Here is an 18,703-nt window from a genome sequence, read left to right on the forward strand (position 1 = left end):
TGCCTTCGATATGTAAAAGAAATAAAGCAAATGTGCTCTGGTGCTGCAGGACTCCGAGAAATTTGCTTGTACGAGTCCCCTGCCAAATCTGACAGCGGCTCAGAGCGGGTCCCTCACCCCTGAGATCATCCCCCCACTCTTCTAAAGCAAAATAATAAAAGTTCTGCCTCCACAGGGTCTTTTTGGAGCCTCCATAGGGTTTTCCAGGTGTTTTGATATTTGTGTCCTGGTCCTACACCCCTCACGGGGTCACTGTGCCCGTGACCCCAAACTGAGCCTCACCAACCTCCTGCTTCTGCTGCCTGTGGTTAAAATACGCAGCAGGTACAAACACCAAATATGGCCCTGACGGAGCAAATCCCTGGAAAAATGGCCCGAGAAAGAACAGAAAACGTGCTGGAATAATTAACTTGGTGTTAATTCCTCCCTGCGCTTGGATTCCCAGCTGGATGTGGACGTGCTCGGAGGGCCAGCACAACCTGCCTGGGTGTGCAGCCTCCTCAAAGCGCAGCTGGAAAAGCCGAAAAAGCCAAGTGGGAATGTTCACCTTGGGGGTGAAGGGGTGGAGGGATGGCGCTGGGAGTTTGCAATCCAATTGTGTGGAAAATGCAACGCTTCCCCTCCGGAGAGGACGGCGCTGCAGCCGTGATTCATCCCCCATTGAAGTCGCTGCCAGAGTTGCTTTTGATTTAATCAGGATCAAACCCTCTGGGATTATTCTTGCTTCCAAACTGGACCGGGGCTCTGAAGTGGAGAAACCACAACACTTTGCGGGGCTGCTGCTTCTTTTTCTTGATTTTTTTTTTTTTCTTTATTTAATGAATTTGGCTCCGTGTCCCAAACCGGAGCCGAAACCCGAAACCCGAAACCCTCCTGTTTCAGGGCTTTTGGAGCGCTCTTGGAACATCTGGCACAGCTGTTCCTGTGACCCCAGGCAGGAGCACAGCCTCGCTCCTGTTCCCATTCCAAAGGGAGCCGACAGCACCGGGAATGGGGCAGCGCTGCCCAAACTGGGCTGGCAGCGCCTTCCTGGGAGAGATCAGAGACAGGGATGGGCAGGATCCAGAGTGGCCCCGTTTTCCCAGGGAAAAGAAGGCAGGAATGAGGAAAATCAGTGGGCACAGCTTCTGGAGCTCCGTGGGAAGAGCCTCCTCTGCTCCTCTTTAAATTCTTCCTTATCGCCTTTTAAATCCCGCTGCCACGAACCCGAACAAATGCCCCAAAGTGAGGGGTTTGCACCTCCACTTGAGTGGGATCTGTGGAATCGTTCGCCAAATGGGAATTCTGTACCTGGGTGGATCCACGGATCCATCCAAGCTGCATTTCCTTGCCTGGCACCACCGAGCTGAGAGCCCTTCCCTTCCCAGAAAAGATCCTGGGGCTGGCAGAGGGAGCCCCAAACATGCTCAGGATCTGAAGTAGCTCAGCTCAGATCAGCCAGACCTGATCTCTAAATCCTCGGGTTTATTCCGAGCTGCAGGAACTTGTAACTTTTTCTCTGGAAATCTTTCTCCGCGCACCTTTCCCCATTTCCTTTCAGCTCGAAGGCTGAACAGCCCTGCTCTTCTTTCATCCCTGAAACACCCAGAGCTTGAAATTGTCTCTGGGATCCGGGACAATCAGTTCTCCGGCGTGTTAATCCTCGTTACGTGCCCATTAAAACCGAGATTAAATCAGGCATTAGGGTGCCTCCTCCCGTTATGAAATCTGAAAAACAGGATTGAGTTTGGAGCAGGGAGAGGGGGAATGAGGAAAACCACGAAACACCTAAAAACTGGGTTTGGGGACGCAGCAAAAGCGAGGCTGAGGTTTGAATTCCTGATTTTATGGAGGGAATCGTGCAGGTGAGGGGAGATAAGGAGGCAGCCGGCGAGGTTCGGGGCAGGGAGGGGATTTGCATGTGCCTACGTGAGGGGCAGGGATGAGTCCCGGGGCTCACACGTGCCGGGGCAGGAGGGAGGCGATGAACAGGGAACGCAGGGAAAGGTGAGCGCCGGGGCAGGAGCGAGAGGGATCCCTGCCAGCTCCATCCCGAGCCCCCCCTAGAGCCGCCCCTTCCCCCTCCCGAGCCGCCCTGACCCCGGGATCGCTCCCGGACGGATGGGGAGCAGCTTTTCCCAAAGGGCAGGTGATTTTCTTGTGGGGTGGAGGAGCTTCAGGACGGCGCTGTCGTTTCCTCGAGCTCCATCATCCATAGGAAGCCTCCCCCCCTCCCCTCCCTTTCCCACCGCTCCTCCAAGGATGAACTTTTCGGTCATTGTTGTTTGGCAGGTACTTTTTAATGGGCTGGAAAATATCCTTCCTGTGAAGTTGCAGTTTTGTGGGGCTTGAATGAGTCCAGTCCTCCCCTGGCTCTGCCCAGCGCCGCCGATTGGCTCCGCAGCCCGGGGGGGACCGATAAGGGCGGCTATAAAACCCTCGCTGCTCGCGGTCCCCCAGCGAGCAGGAGCCAGAGAGGCCACCCGGATCCTCCGCACATCCCTGCGCTCATCCCCGGGCTCGCCAGGATCCTCCCTCTCTCCCTCCCTCCCTCCCTCCCAGCGAGCGCGTATCCAGCTCCACATCTTCGCTCAAGCCGGAGTGGAAGAGGAGAGGCGCACACATCCCAAAAAAAAAAAAAAAAAAAAAAAAAAAAAAAAAAAAAAAAGGGAAAAAAAAAAAAAAAGAGGGGGGGGGAAAACCCAAGCCACCCAAAAAAAGAAAAAAAAAATCCAAACCCAACCCAACCCCACACTTAGCGGAAACTTGTCAGAGAATGCTCCTAAAGTCTGGTTTTCTCCTGCTGCTGCTGATCAGTGCATCCGCATCCTACGAAGCTGAGCAGAATGACTCTGTGAGCCCCAGGAAAGCGCGGGTGGCAGCCCAGAACTCAGGTAACGCCAGCGAGGAGGGCTCGGAGCCGGAGCCCCGATGCCTTAAACTGTCTCCGATTTCTCTGCTGCTGATTTTTCTTCTTCTTTTTCATTTTTTTTTTCCTTGTTTTTTCCCTTATAAACTTACCGGCTGGCAGCACAAATGTTCCTTTCAGGGCTGGCAGGAGCTGCTGGTGCAGAGCTGGAGCAGGAATCTCCTGTAGGAGCTGGGGCAGGGAAGCGCTGTGGGGATGCAGTCCCGGCTCTCCCCTCCTCCCCCAGCTCCTCGATGAGTTCCGGGCACTTTTAATCATTTTTATTTCCCTGCTTGCATGCCTCCCTCTCCCTCCCCCGATCGCAGCGCTACTTTGGTGTTAAATCCCTTGCTTTTTAGGAAGTTGATAAAATGCGCGGCGCTGGGACTGAGCCATTGTTCTGCGAACATCTGTCTGCTCCGAGAGGGGCAGCCAGAGCCGCCACTTGGAAGAATGCAGTAACCTAGAAACTGTCCCCTGCTCGCTGCGATTGTCACAAACCGATCGCTGTCGGTCAGCTGGGACAGAAAAATACATTTGTGACATTTAACAAACTCGCTTCCACAGCGGAGAGAAAAAAAAAAAAAAAAAAAGCTGGCGGGTCAGCGCTGGATGTCGCGACTTTGCCGCTGAGATAACTTGGAGACATTGTCTGGAACAATGGGAATTAAAAACCTGCCTTAAGGCGCGCTGCAAAGAGAGGAAGGCTCTGCTTTGGAGCTCATTAACAGCTGCCTTATTTTAGATCCGCAAGGCTCTGCAGCGCTGGAGCGGGGTGTTCGCTCGCTTTGCTTTTGTATTGGGTTGCTATAGAAACGTGGGGTCTCCCTCTCGCACCGTGCCTAAAACAATAAAAGCTCCGCGCACGCTGAGCCTGCTGCGAGCGAAGTTCTAATTTGAACCTGTGGAAAGCTAATTACGGGGCTGGCTCGTGCTGCGGGGAGGTTGCGAAGCGGGGAGGGGATGAATTACCAAATATTCCTCCCTTCAGGCACGTCAGCAAGAGCGCGGAACGACGAGGGGTTAACTGGGTGATTTTTAAAAAAAATTTTTTTTAATATTATTTCTCCTTTTTTTCGGGAAAAATCCCGGTTGTATTATCTTGAAGGTACAGCTCGGCTCTGGGTAAGGTGGGCTCTCTCCCAGTAAAGCCTGGCTTTTCCCACAGCTCGGGGCTGGAGGGGGGACCCCGGGTTTGCATTTCTTCCCCGAGAATGTCTGGTAATATGAGCTGCACAAGCAATGAACGTGCCTTGCCCAGGCACGGGAGGGGACAGATGTTCGGCTCAGCCTGAAAGGTTAATCCCGGCTAATTTCAGGGCAATCATGTGGCAATTCTGCTGATTCATTGTTAAAATGCTCTGGATCTGCTCGGAGAAAGCCGGGATGACATGGATACCCCTCGTGCTCAGACCAACCGCTGCCTCCGGGCTTTTCATTACCCCCGGCAGCTCCATTACCTGAACTTTCTCTGCCGAAATCTCCCGAATCTACAGCAAAAATGACCTTTTCTGGCTACTCCGGGGGCAGTTTTAGCACCAAGCTGCTGAATCGAGACCTTTGGAGTACTGAGAATTGACTCCCAAGCTAAAATCTCATTTGCAGGTAATTCAGGCTTTTTAGAAAGGCACAAATACCTCAAAAGAAATGCAATTTCCTGCAACTTGTTGGCATTTGCCATCACTTCAGTCTCATTTTCGGAATGGTTTTGTGAGCCAGGTGCTGCCAGGCTGCTCCTGTTGGACAAAGACCTCAGCACCCAGAGCTTTCCATGGGCCCATCCTCATCCCTCCTCCTCCTTTAGAGGGAGTTGGGATAAAGATGTAGATGCCTGCAGTCCGAACTGGGTTGTGATGGACATTTGGGTCTCCATCTGAGCAAGGACTCTCAGGTGTTGCCTCTTTTCGCCCATGAGTGACCCTCGTGGGGTTTGGTAGTGGGAGTTTCTGTTCCTTGGGGTGCTGGTTGTGTCTTCAGTTCAGAGAATACCGGAGTTGTAGAATCCTGGGATTGTGGAATTATAGAATCCTGGAATGGTTTGGGCTGGAAGGGACTTTAAAGCTCATCCCGTCCCATCCCACCCCTGCCATGGGCAGGGACACCTTCCACTACCCCAGGCTGCTCCAACCTGGCCTTGGACACTTCCAGGGATGAGGAATCCCCAGCCTCTCTGGGCACCCTGTGCCAGGGCCTCACTGCCCTCCAAGTAAAGAATTTCTCCCTAATATCGAACCTAAATCTCTCCTTTTTTAGCCTAAAACCATTCCCAGTTATTCTATCACTGTGTGTAGAAAAAGTCGCTCTCCCACTTTTTTACAATCCGCTTTTAGGCCCTGCAAGGGGCTCTGAGCTCTCCCTGGAGCCTTCTCTTCTCCAGGTGAACACCCCCAGCTCTCCCAGCCCGGCTCCATGGCAGATTTTGGAACATCTTCCCTTGGGCAGCGCCTTTGCCCTCTCTGCCTCACCCTCCTCCAGCTCGTCTGAGCCCAGCCTGCCTTTCCCAGAAAGATTTGGCTGCGAGCTGGGATCCGTATCCATGTGCTGACATTCCCGTGCCTCTCTCCCCGCAGCCGAGGTGGTTCGGTGCCTCAACAGCGCGCTCCAGGTGGGCTGCGGCGCCTTCGCCTGCCTGGAGAACTCCACGTGCGACACGGACGGGATGTACGACATCTGCAAGTCCTTCCTCTACAGCGCTGCTAAATTCGACACTCAGGTACAGCCCGGGCACAAAGGGGACAGGAATAAAACCCGGCCCAGAATAAAACCCGGCCGAGAATAAAACCCGGCCAGAATCAAACCCGGCCAGGAATAAAACCCGGCCGAGAATAAATCGGAGCCGTCTTTTCATGCCCCCGCCGAGCCCTGCGGGTTCTAAAGCACGTGCTAAGCGCTCCGCTCAATGCCTGCCTTAATTTAAACTGTGCTTTGGGCAGGATTAACCCTTCCCTCCCTGCAGCCCTTCCTGCTGCTCAGCTGCTCCGCTCAGCCCCCATTTTTGGCTCCAAACGCATCCTCCAGGGCTCTTTTTCCACCCGCTCCCTGCTCCGTGTGAGGACTTGGCAAGGAGGGTTCTGTGGGGCGGAGAGCGAGGTTTCCTCTCCAGGAGGAAATAGAAACGTTGTCCTGACAAAATAAATCTCCTGCCTGTGTGACCTGGCGCAGGGCTGGGCTGGGAGCTGGAAGCGTTTGGGTCCGGGAACACGCGGCCAGATCGGCCTCTCCGGGGCTGCGGGGAGAATAAACGGGATCATACTGGAGGGCTGTGCCCTGCCAGAGCCCTTTTCCTCTGTGCCTTCCTCCCAAAATTCGCACAGCTCCTTGTTCCCTGTGCTCCCGAACCCAAGGAGAAATTTAAAAGCTCATAAAGGCTCTCGAGGTCGGAAGCAGATGTGTTAAAGCACTGGCATTAAATTGATGTTAAATCGATCGGTGGGGCAGAACTGGCCCATCCCTGGTCCTGGCATTCCCGGGTCGAAGATTCCCACTGCCTAAATCTTTTGGGAATAGGAGCTCGGTGCATCCCAACTGCTCTGGGAGAGAGCTCTGCAGTAATTGGGAAATTCAAGTCCCGTTTCCTGCCGTGCTGGGAAGGGACTCCCTGTAATTACAGGAGGGTAATTAACACAGCCAGACCTGGTGGAGTATCCATAACTGAATTCCCCTGCTGTTGGATTCCCTGGAATTCCGGTGCAGTTTGAGGTGTTTTTCCTTCTGTTTGCAGGGAAAAGCTTTTGTGAAGGAAAGCCTGAAGTGCATCGCCAACGGGGTGACGTCCAAGGTGTTCCTGGCCATCCGCAGGTGCTCCACGTTCCAGAGGATGATCTCCGAGGTGCAGGAGGAGTGCTACAGCAAGCTGGACATGTGCGGCATCGCCAAACGCAACCCCGAGGCCATCACCGAGGTGGTGCAGCTCCCAAACCAGTTCTCGAACCGGTACGTGGGGCTTTCCTTGGAATATCGGGAATGGGAGTCGCAGAGGCAGGAAGGAGAGGGGCTGAGGTCCTAAAACAGCTTTGCCCAGTAAAGCGCTCTGCCTCTTCAAACCCTGCTCAGTTTAGCATCATTTTCCCTTCTCTTTTGGGGAAATACATTAATTTCTCTTTTGGGGAAATACATTTAAAAGCATCTCCAGAGGAGGGTCATTAAATGAACCACACATCCCTTACTCCAAAGCCTGGAGTTTGTTTAAATGTTAATTTTTGTGGTCTGAGTGCAGTACGATGGTCAATGATCCCAAATCAGGTTGATTAATTCAGCATCTCTGGCACATTGAGCACTTCAGAGCCGCTCAGAGAACCATGGAATCATGGAATGGGTTGGGTCAGAAGGGACCTTAAACCCCATCTCATCCCACCCCTGCCAAGGACAGGGACACCTCCCACTGTCCCAGCTTGCTCAGAGCTCTGTCCAGCCTGGCCTTCTCCATCCATTGCCACCTCATTCCCACACCACAGCCATGCCCTTCCTGGCATTTATGTGGCACCTGGAAAATGAGTCCTTGTCCTCCAAGTCACCAAACTGCTACAAAAACCCAGGAAGAGCCAAAGGAACCAGCAAAGCCGACCCTGTATAACCCCGCTGTGCCACCATCCTGTGTTTCTCATTTCTGGGGCTCTCCCTGGTCTGGTTTGGGGCTGTCTCCTGTTCCTCCTGCCTGCAGGGACAGGGATGTCACGCTGCTGCCTGGCACCTTGCTCTGAGCAGGGACTGCCCTGTCCCCGTCCTCCAAGGACAAGGGGACACGGAGGCTTCAGGAGCTGCCGCAGTCTGCGCAGTCACGCTGCAAGGGCAGGGATTTCTTCCTCCAAATCCTGGAACAATCAGTGCTGAGTCTTGTGATTGGGATAAAAGGGACCTTTTGGAGCAGTTGGAGTAAATAAGCTCCAGGACTGGAGTGCAAACAGAGCCGGCTGCTCTGGGACTGGGGTTGGCTGTGGCCAAAGCCTCGGTTCCTCTGGGATGGCTTTGACTGGATCCAGAAGCATCCCAGACCTCCAGACCTGTCCCGGGACAGGTGTGCGGGTGCTAAATATATTTTATGTTGTATCAACCAGCAGAAATTTATTCCAAGAATCCCAGAATATCCAGAGCTGAAAGGGACCCACAAGGATCATGGAAATCCATTTCCTGTTGCAGAAAACTCTGCTGTAGACGGAGAAATTTTTTCTTGTCTATCCAGCAAAGGGCACCTGTGGGAAGGCAAAATTATACTGGGGGGAGGTAAAAATGAAACCTGTGTGTCTTTTGCCTCTTCCCCCAAGGAAATTGGGAAGAGGATTGGGAGAGGAGCAGGCAGCTCTGTGACATTCCCGGGTTGAACTGATGGATTGTGGAGTGAAACAGCCTCGGAGGGGGACATGGGGACGCCCGGGCAGTGCTGGGGATGCTCCTCTGAGAGGACCAAGCCCTGGAGCTCTGTCCCAAGGCGGGGGAACTCCTCCCCCGGCCCGAGGCAGAGGATATTGTGACACGGTGAGGAACAAAGGCAGCAGGATTTCCCAGCTCCAAGCTGAGGGCTCCCAAAGCATCCTGCTTTCCCAGCTCTGAGTTGAGGGCTCCCGAAGCATCCTGCTTTCCCAGATCCTGGTTTACAGAGGGCTCCTGAAGCATCCTGCTTTCCCAGCTCCCAGTTTACACTGAGGGCTCCTGAAGCATCCTGCTTTCCCAGCTCCCAGTTTACACTGAGGGCTCCTGAAGCATCCTGCTTTCCCAGCTCCCAGTTTACACTGAGGGCTCCCAAAGCATCCTGCTTTCCCAGATCCCAGTTTATGCTGAGGGCTCCCGAAGCATCCTGCTTTCCCAGCTCCCAGTTTACAGTGGGCTCCTGAAGCATCCTGCTTTCCCAGCCCCTGGCCCAGCAGAGCTGCGGGATCAGAATGTGTCACTTGGCCTGGGCCTGAGGGGAAGTAGTTAAAGGTCATTGCATCTTCCTGTGATTTAATCTCGGGGCTGGAGCAGCAGGGGAGGAAAAGCTCTGGTCACAGCCCAGCTCCCGGCGGGCTCTGGGAAAGTGTCCGAGTGCAGCTCCAGCCTGGAAACCGCGGGGCTGGATGGGCTCTGTGTCTGGCCCTGGTTTAAGCTGGGTGTGTGGCTGGCTCAGCTTTGCTCATCAGCCCTTCAGACCTCGCTCCCAGCCCTGCTGAGCCAGGCTCACAGCGAGCCAGAGCCTGGTCCTTTTGTGCAGCTCAGACTTTGACCTCACCTGACCTCCCCTGGCTGCTCCAAAGGGCAGAGCTGAGAGTTGGGAAAGGACTTTGAATGGGAACTCTCATTTCCCTCTTCCTTCCCCTCCTCCACCTGCAGGTTATTCTCCTCTCTGCTCCTGTGGAAAAATGTCACCGTGACCTTAAAGTGCTTAAAATAAGTTCCCCGACGTCCTTTCAGGCAGAAATCCCAGCAAACGTGGGACTGCCACTCTTTTTCCCAACTTTCTCTCCCTGGGAAGATGTTCCCTGGGGCAGTGAGGTGCTGGGTGCTCTCCCAGCCGTGCTGCTGGGGCTGTGCTGGGCCCCGGGAAGGAGCTTTCCTTGGAGGAATCCTCAGCAGGGCTGGGAATGCAGAGCAGCACCATTTCCTGGCTGCTCCTGGAACAAGGAATTTGTGCCCAGGGCTGCTGGAAGGGGAAGGTGCAGCTGGAGAGGGGCAGGGGAAGCCTTGCTTGGGATTTCATGCGTGGTGGGCTTGGAAGTGACAGTGGATTGTGTGTCCTAAAGATGTGTCCCAGGGGAATCCGTGGATCTGCCAGGCTGGGACTGAGCTGCTTCTCCCTCTTCTGGTGCTTGTAAGGGCTGTGCAGGGAAAGGAGGGAGAGGGAAAAGGGGGAATGGTGCCACAGGGATGGATCTGACACAGTTCTGCTCGGAGCAGAGGCCAAGCCAGGCTGGGATCCCGGCAGGGATCTGTCAGGAACACCAATTATTTCCCTTCCCAACGCTCCAGGAACTCTGGTGTTTAGCAGAGAGTCAAACACACCCTTATCCCATTTCTGCATCTCTCAGCTCCTCGTTTTTCCCTTCCGGATCCACCAGGATCACTCCAAACCCACTGTGCCCACTCCCTCACCTCCCACAGCTGCGGCAGCTGCTCATTTTGGGGCAATTCAACCCGAATTTTGGCGATGGTTTTCCTTCCCTGTACCAGGGGCACAGCACTGCCACGCCCAAGGTGCTTGGATGCAGTGACAGCAAGGTTGGGCTTGGTCTTGGAGGCTTTTCCCAACCCTAAAAATTCCATGACAACACCGCCAGAAATCAACTCCAAATCTGCCCTGGATGAGTTAAGAATCCTGATTCTCGCGGTTCTGTCACCTGGCTCGGTGACACCGTGGGGCTAACGGGGTCCCTCTGCCGCAGGTATTACAACAAACTGGTGAGGAGCCTGCTGGAGTGCGACGACGAGACCGTGAGCACCATCAAGGACAGCCTGATGGAGAAGATCGGGCCCAACATGGCCAGCCTGTTCCACCTGCTGCAGAGCGACCACTGCGCTCAGGGCCACCCCCGCGCCGACCTCCTGCGCAGGAGGATCTCGGAGCCGCAGAAGCTGAAGCTGCTCCTCAGGAACCTGCGAGGTGAGGGCTCCGCGCCGGCCCACGCCAAGCGCGGCTCCGCCGAGCGCGCTTGACAGGGGTGGGGGAGGCCGAGCACGACCAAAGCTGAGGGCTCTGCTCTAGGAGAGTGCTGCACCCAAAGCCAGTGGACTGTCGGTATTTTCACCCCCGGGAGCTGGGTTTAGTTCCTTCGGGCTCGTTTAGTTCGTTCGTCTTTTCCGTTCCTCTCGAACAAAACTTCTGCATGGGTCTGTGTTCGGTGTCGCGGCTTTCCCGCCAGCCAAACGGCTCCGTCTCTGCTCTTCCCCACAAAAAATCAGTCATCCCAAAAAGTCGTCGTCTTAAGTATCTCCCTGCATTGGTTGGGCCTTTGGACACCAAACTCTGAAGTTTGGGAGGCCAAGGTTTGTCCCAAACTGTTGTGCTGACACCACCCAGGCCTGGAGATTCGGCACCGAGGGGAGGAGCTGCTCCTCTCCTGCGGGTGACGAGAGATGCACTAAAAACTCTCGCACATCCTAAAATTATCCGTGGAACTCATGTCATGAATCTGTGCTGGCCATGGACGAACATGAATGTCACCTTCCTGGTCCTGTAGTGTCACCCTTAGTCCCGATCCTTCCAGCAGAGCTCTGTGAACACGTTTAAACCGGGATTTACCAAACTCGCTGGATGGTTTTAATCGCCAGGACCTGGCACCACGGCGCAAAATGAGTTCAAACCACCCCACAAACCCCAAAAGCAGGAGAGGGACGTGTTCCACCATTGCAAGAGGTGCCAGGCTGTGGCTGGAGCTGGTCAGGAGGTCCCATAATCGTGCGTTGTATTTCAAAGCTCACATCTCTGTACTGTATTTAACTGCCTAAAGCTTTAAACGAAGCCTAACAGAAACAAAGCCTGTCTTAAGATTAGAGTATTAAAGGCCTTGCTCTAACTGTGGTATAAATAGTGCTGAAATCTGTCTGTACTGTACATAAACTCCACCAGAGTCTGCTTCACAGGAGCAGAACAGAATAACTTTATTGCCTAAACTCAGTTTTGTAAGCCAGCTCTTTCCTGATTCGTTTTGTTTTTCCTGGGAGCAGCATCTCTGTCGTAGTCCAGAGTTCACGTCCTACTCCGCGGCCTTTTTAGAAAAGAAGAGGGGAAAGGTTTCAGTCAGGAATTGCAGGGCCAGGAACAGCCGTTCAGAGCTAAAATTGAGGACAATTCCATAAAAAAACCCAAGTTCAGGCTGGTCAGTCCTGTCTCCGCAGGGCTGCCGGGAGATGCACTTAGACCCATGCTGGGAATTTCAGGAATTATCAAGACACTTTGGGAATCTCACAGGGCAAAGCTCCCGTTCGGATTTCTGGGGAAAGGCAGGGAAAATCCTTCCATTCTCTCAAGCTCCAGCAGGAAAGCTGAGGACATGGAATGAGCACTCTGGGAACTGCCTTTCCTCCATCCTCCTCAGCGGGCTCTGGGAAGAGGAGCAGAGCTCGGAGACCCCAAACCCGCTCTCCCCCATAGCCAGGCTGTGGTGAGCCAAAAATTCCCCTTTGTGGTGTGGGATCCGCCAGGCCAATCCCAAATCCATCCCCTGGAGTCTCTGCAGGGTGGGTGACTCTTCCTTGGCTCGTTGGAGAGCTGATAAAGGAGGGATCTCCTTTTCTTTCGGAGACCTGAAGCAATAGAACTTCATTTTCTCGTGTTGTTTGGAAAACCACAAAGCCTTTAAACCAGAACCTGCTGCTAAAATATCGAAACCAGATGCCGTGGCAGCGTTTCAGAGGTTGCTGTCTTCACGAAACACAGCCCAAAAGTGCTGGCAGAGAATTGGAAGCAGCAAAAAAATGTTGCTGACATTGGTGGAGGGTCAGAATTCTGAAGTTTTTTTGGGATACTCCGAACGGAGCCATCCAAGGCAAGGAAGATGCGAAGTTGCTCCTTCCTAAATCAGGCAGGGATTGAGAGGCCGACACAAAGAAGTTCTGAGAGGTGAAAGCCAAAAGCTCCTGGAATATCCCGACCCTGAATTTGGGGTTATATTTAGGAATTGATCCCAGGGGCGCATCCCTAACTTCCCACCCCACAGCTGTTGGGAGCCAGGGAATTCCGCTGGGCTTTGTGCATCCAGTCCTTGCTCCTGTTTGGGAATTGGTCACAGAAACTCCTTCCCTGGCTTGGGGCAGTGGCCAGACCCCACCTGGGAGGCTCTGCCGGTGCTCCAGAGCTCCCACTGGGAATTCCTAAATCTTCCATGAGCTCTCCCAGGACACCTGGCAGCCCCTGCCTTCCATGGGGATGGATATTCCTCATGGAAAGCAGCTTCTCCACCCACCCGTTTCTCTGGAACCCCAAAGAAGTTGCCTAAAGCAGATTTGGGGCCGGGGAGAAGCCTTGGACCTCCCAATCCCATCTTTTTGGGGGTGCCATCCTTAAATTTCCCTTTCCAGTAGTGATTTAAACTTTTTCTCCTGAATATGAGTGGGAAGAGGAGCGGGAAAATGATTCCCCCTGGCGGGATTTGCTGTGGTGCCACAGGGAATTCCCAGGGAATCCAACCAAGGCTCTGCCGTGCCCCAAAGAGCCACAATTCCCAATTTTTGAGCTGCTTTGAGGCCACTTTTGTCCCTGTGAAGGAGTAGGAAGGAATTTGGGAACGCTCCTCCCTCCCCTCACCTGAGCTGGGCACTGCCTGCCCGGGAGAGGGGATTTGGAGGCAGGAGAGGCTCTTCCCACCCCTGGGGAAGGATGGAACGGTTTGGATTGAGGTGTGAGAGATCCCTTGGGATGGGGAAGGATCCCCACGACCAAGTCCAGCAATTTCACCTCGGAGTTCATCTCCGATGCTTGATTTTTTTAGTCTCACGTGGGGATTTTCTCTCGGGGGCGGGGAGGGGCTTCTCTGGGACGGTTTGCATGAATCTCGTCGCGATTTGTTTGCACTTTAGATGTTGTCGTGCCATTCTAAATCTGCGTTATTTGTATTTATAATTTAAAGAGACCTAGAAAAGGGAAAAGGGAGAGAGTTTGGGTTGGTTTGGTTTTTTTTTTTTTGGAGGGGGGTGGGTTTTGGGTTGTTTATTTTTTTTTTCTTGCTGAGTACTGGAATAAGCAGTGAGCATATCTGGTATATGTCCTTATTTATTGTTTAAATGACATTTGTAAAGCTCCGTGCGTTCGTTAAAGGTTATTTGAGACATATCATAGCCAGGAGAGAGAGAGGCAAGTTATTTTCTTTGCTTATTTTTATAATTAAAGATGCACAACCTAATGAAGCCTACGTTGGATTTTCTTCTGCCATGAAATAAAATGTCCAATTTAAGGGGTTTTGGTGTCCGAGTCTTTATTGGGCTGGTGGTTGTGGCGCCAGCAGGATAAAAATGTTGGATTTTCCTTGGATTATTTTCCTTGGATTGAGAATCAGAGCTCTCCCATCTCCTCTGGCTGTTTAATAAATCCTTTGGCACTGGCCCGGCCCGATAATTGCGTTTCATTCCGCCTGCTAATTAAGGCAGAACCACTTTTTAATGAACACAGCTGCAACGCCACTGCAGGGAAATAAAACCCCTGGATCCGTGATTTCCATGTGCATTCCCTTCCGTCAGGAAAGCTCGGATTTCCAGTGGAAGAGCAAAATAAAGTTTCATAATCAGCAGAGGAAAAGCGGGAGATTAATGCCGATTTCGTGCTCCAAAAGTTTAAAAAATCATTTTCCCCATGACGTGAGGGTGTAAGAATAAATATTAGGAATATAATTGGATTAATAAAAGATCTCTTGTTGTAAAATCATGGAATGGTTTGGGTTGGAAAGACCTTAAAGAACAACTCATCCCACCCCCTGCACTGTTAGTGTTGCATAATTATTATTATCATTATCATTATCATCATCATCATCATTGTCATCATCATCATCATCATCATTATCATCACTATTTTCACTCCTGCAGCATAATTAATACTAATATTAACATTGATATCAATAGCGATCTTAATTTTAAGATTAATATTGATCTCGATGACATTAATGTTAATATTAATGTTTCTATGACCATAATATTAATGTTAGTAGCCACGTTTATGATATTGATATTGATATTAATATTAATATTGACATCATTATTGACACTATTGGAAATTCCCTCGGATGTTTCCACTTGGAGCCCCCAACGTTCCAGAATTTCAACAACTTCTTCAGAGTTGGGAATAAAATGGACACGTTTAGGTCAGTGCTGGTAACGGAAGGAGCTGAATTCCCAAAAAAAAGAGCGGGAGCAGAGGGGTCGGATCAAACCAGGATCCGTGGTGGAAAAACTGGGAGGAAAATAGTCCTGGAAAACGAAATTCCAGCTCAGTGATGAAGAAAAAAGTTCTGGAAAAGGAAATCTGGGCTCGATGATGTGCAGATGATCCAGCGCACAAAGCTGGATTTTCCAAGGCTGATTTTTCCCCAAAAAAGTCAAAATCGATGTTGGAAAGGCCATCAGAGAGGTTTTCTGTGACCCCCCCCGGATCCCGCCGGAGAGGTTGGAGAACCTCAGGCACAAATACCTGCGAGAAACTCGGGAGTTTTATTCCAGGCCCAGCTGGAAAAACCAGCAAAACCTGTCTGAGCTCATGGGGGATGGAATTATTTCCACATAGACAGGGAGGTTTTGTCTGTTTTCCCTCCTTGGTTTCAATTTTTAAGCCGAGTGAAAGTCCAGGAAAACCTGGATTGTGGCTCCAAAGGATGAGCCCTGGTTCCTGCGCATCCCTGTTCCCCTCTCCAGCCTTTCCCCTGCTCCACATGGATGCTGTGGGTCCAAACACACAAACCCAAATCGGTGCTGGCGTTTTTTTTTAAAGAGGAAAAAAATCATTTGGTGGAGAATTCTCTTCCCAGTTTTCTCAAACTGGGGGAAAATTCCACTTGGTTCCGTGGCTTTTCCTCCAGGGTTGTTTTTCCTTCAGGCTCGGAGGGGAAAACAAATCCCTGCTCCTCTCAGGATGGGCTGTTTGGTTTGGAGGAATCCTCAGCTCCATAAAATCCTCAGCCGTGCCCAAATCCCAGCGGGATCCAGCTCTCCAGCGGGAATTCAGTGTCGGATCCAGCAGGAAGAGCCCAGCTATTTATTTTTATTCCTGCGCCGATAATTAATCCTGGAAGTTTTCTGGGGGCTTTTTAATCATTTTCTGAGCTGTTGTTTGCTTTACGGGTGTTCCTTAGAACCGCTTCCATTTTATATAAACTATAAAACATATAAATATATTTTTATAAAAATATAAAAGATATGAAACTATAAATATATAAATAGAAAATAACGTAAAATGAAAAATATATTACATATCTATTCTGTATACAATACAGAATATAAAAAATTATATAAATAATAGAAATAAAATACTAGGAATAAATATATAGGATAAAATAAAAATAAAATAAAAATAAAATAAAAAATAAATAAAATAAAATAAAATAAAATAAAACAAATAAAATAAAATATAAAATATTATATAGAAATATAAAATATAGGAAATATAAATATAATAAAAATTTTAAAATAATACAAATAAAATTATATAATAAAAATTATACAACTATATAAAAATAAAAATATATAGAACATAAAACATACAGAATATATAAAATACAGAATATGTGCTATAACAAAAGAGATTAAAAAATATAAATAAAAAAATACAACTAAACCCATAATTCCATTAAAAAAAAAAAATTAAATAAATCTGAACAATTCCAGAAGAATCCAGGTGTTCCCTTGGATTTCTTGTTCTTCCATCACGTCTGCTGCGATCCCAGATTTCCACCAGCTCAGCTCCCTGTCCCAACCACATTCCCAAACATTTCCTGCCCGAGGGAAGCTGTGCCTGCACCGAAGGAGGGCACCCAAAAATCGGGCATGGCCGGATTCCAGCTGGGATTCCAGGCAGGGAGGAGCGGGAATGGGTTGGGGCAGAGCCTCATCTCTGCCAGCCCTTGTGGGGTTCCTTCAGCCCCTGGGACTCCACCCCTCACCCCTCGCGTCCCAGTACCGCTACTGGGGTGGCACTGGGCAGCAAGGAACCAAACTGGGCTGGGAACGGCCCCAAAATGGGATTGGGACACCCCAAAATGGGTCAGGGACACCCCAAAATGGGATTGGGACACCCCAAATGGAGCCAGCAAAGCTCCTCAGGATCCACATCCCCATTCCTGCTGGGAACACGGCCCTGTGCTCACCCATTCCCAAAAAAACACTCTCTGGGGTCACCAAAAACGACATTTCAGAGCAAGCAGGCAAGGAAAGGCTGATTTCACCAAATCCACCCAAAACGTCCCCGAAAATGGGATTGGGACACCCCAAACTGAGGCAGCAAAGCTCCTCCAGGATCCACATCCCCATCCCAGCCCATCCTCACCCTCTCCCCAAAAACCTCTCTCTGGGGTCACCAAAATTCACATTTCAGCGCGAGCAGACGACCAAGGGCTGATTTCACCAATCCCACCCCAAAATCCAGGGGGGATAATGGGATTTTTGGCTTCCCCCTGGCTCTGCTCCTCCCGGGAGGCTCCGCTGCATTCCCGACTGGTTCCAGGGGCAGCCGGACGTCACCCGGCGCTGCTGGCAGCGCTCTAAAGATAGATCCCAGCGGAGATTGTCGGCATTCATGGGAGGCAGCTGCTCTCTCAAGGGGTTTTTAAATAAAGAAAGAAACTTTGGGGTATTTTTAAAAGCCTTTTAAGTGAGCTGAGCTCCCCCCGCTCTGCCCTTGGGATGTGGGGTGGCCCTGGAGGGTCCCATTTGTCACCCTGGAGGGTCCCATTTGTCACCCAGCTCTCCCCCCCTGGCAGGGCCGGGACGCTGCTCCAGCCCTTCCCCATCCCAAAGGAGAGCAGGAGAAGGTTTGTGGGGCTGGGAGAGATTTCCCAGCCCTTGGGCACTTCCAGGGATGGGGCAGCCACGGTTTCTCTGGGAATTCCATCCCAGGGCTTCACCTTTGAAGTGAGGGATGTGCAGGTGCCTCAGAATTGCTGCCTGTGGTGTTTTGGTGCCCCTAAAGCCCCGAATTGGGCAAAATTTATAAAATGTGGGGAGGGAAAATCCTACGGGAGTGGAATTTGAGTTGTTCCCTATGCGACAGAGGCAGCAGTGGGTGCAAACACCAGGATTTGTGTTTATCCCACAAATGGAATTTGGACACGGCTGCAGCCTGAGGGAATTTCATCCATGTCCACGTGGGACAGAAGACACAATCCCAGTTTGGAATTCTTGGGATGCTCCAGCTCTCCCAGCCATCCACAACCTGTGGATAAATTCCTGAATCTTGTGGAGGAGTTTCCAGCCCCTGACAGACCCAACTCCCGCCCTTGTGGTCCGAAGGAGCCTCTTCCTCTTGGCAGCCTTTGGAAAATCCCAGCTCCCCCTTGGAGCCGTGGCTTTTAAAATTTTTTTTAATTAATCTAAAGGATTTTTAAATGAATTGAAGGAAATTTTTTTTAATTTTGGGGGTTTAAATTCAATTCCAGCAAGGCCCAGCCCCACCTGGGCTGTTCGGGGTGACCTCCAGCGGCCTCGGGCATCTCCCAGCCCGGTCAGGAAGGTGCTCCCAGCCCGGGGATGGATTTGAAGGGTGGGGAGAGGGACAAATAGGAAATCTCGGCCAGGTGGTAGCTGAGAACTCCAGAGGCATTTCCGCTGCCCTGGGAATGCTGGGTTGGGATCAAAGCGGGATCCTGCCTGGGATTTCAGCGTGGGGCATCTCCAGAGGACATCAGAGAGACACGAATGCAGCAGCTCTGCTGGGTTTAGGGGCTGATTGAATCCAGACATTTCCAGTTCCGTTTTGAGGCCGGAATCCAAGGGATCTTCCCTCAATGGAAGTAAATCCCCCTTTTTAACAAAAACAAACCCAGAGCTAAACAAAGCCCAAACCCAACAGATGGGGCCGGAGTTCCGGAGCGGGAAGCAAATCCCAGCATGTCTGCCATGGCTTCGAAATCCCAGGATCATGGAATTCTGGAATGGTTTGGGTGGGAAGGGAACTTAAATCCCACTTAGTGCCAGCCCTGCCAGGGCAGGGACACCTCCCACTGTCCCAGGCTGCTCCAAGCCCCGTCCAGCCTGGCCTTGGGTATTCCAGGGATGAGGAAACCACGGATTCTCTGGGAATTCCATCCCAGTCCCTCACCACCCTCTGAGGTGGCTTTCCCATCAGGAGTTTGGGATGCTCCAACCCGTTTTCCTGCCGGGAATCTCCAGGAGACACGGGCGAGGTTGGAAAGGACCCGCGCTCGGCCCTGC

General features: G+C 51.5%; 1 protein-coding gene across 2 annotated transcripts; it reads left to right on the plus strand.

The window, feature by feature from the left end:
- The first annotated feature begins 1,951 nt into the window (after positions 1-1,951).
- STC1 (stanniocalcin 1) lies at positions 1,952-13,750 on the plus strand. 2 transcript variants are annotated; one of them, XM_032092166.1, is made up of 5 exons: positions 1,952-1,986; positions 2,797-2,873; positions 5,458-5,600; positions 6,609-6,820; positions 10,240-13,750. In XM_032092166.1, the coding sequence occupies exons 1-5, from the start codon at positions 1,964-1,966 to the stop codon at positions 10,508-10,510; spliced, it is 726 nt and encodes a 241-aa protein (XP_031948057.1). In that variant the 5' UTR covers positions 1,952-1,963; the 3' UTR covers positions 10,511-13,750. The 2 variants fall into 2 exon arrangements, with proteins under 2 accessions (XP_031948057.1, XP_031948056.1); XM_032092165.1 differs by lacking the exon at positions 1,952-1,986 and having other exon boundaries at positions 2,678-2,873.
- The last annotated feature ends 4,953 nt before the right edge of the window (positions 13,751-18,703 follow it).

The sequence above is a fragment of the Corvus moneduloides genome, chromosome 27 (assembly GCF_009650955.1).
Source record: "Corvus moneduloides isolate bCorMon1 chromosome 27, bCorMon1.pri, whole genome shotgun sequence".
Lineage (NCBI taxonomy): Eukaryota > Metazoa > Chordata > Aves > Passeriformes > Corvidae > Corvus > Corvus moneduloides.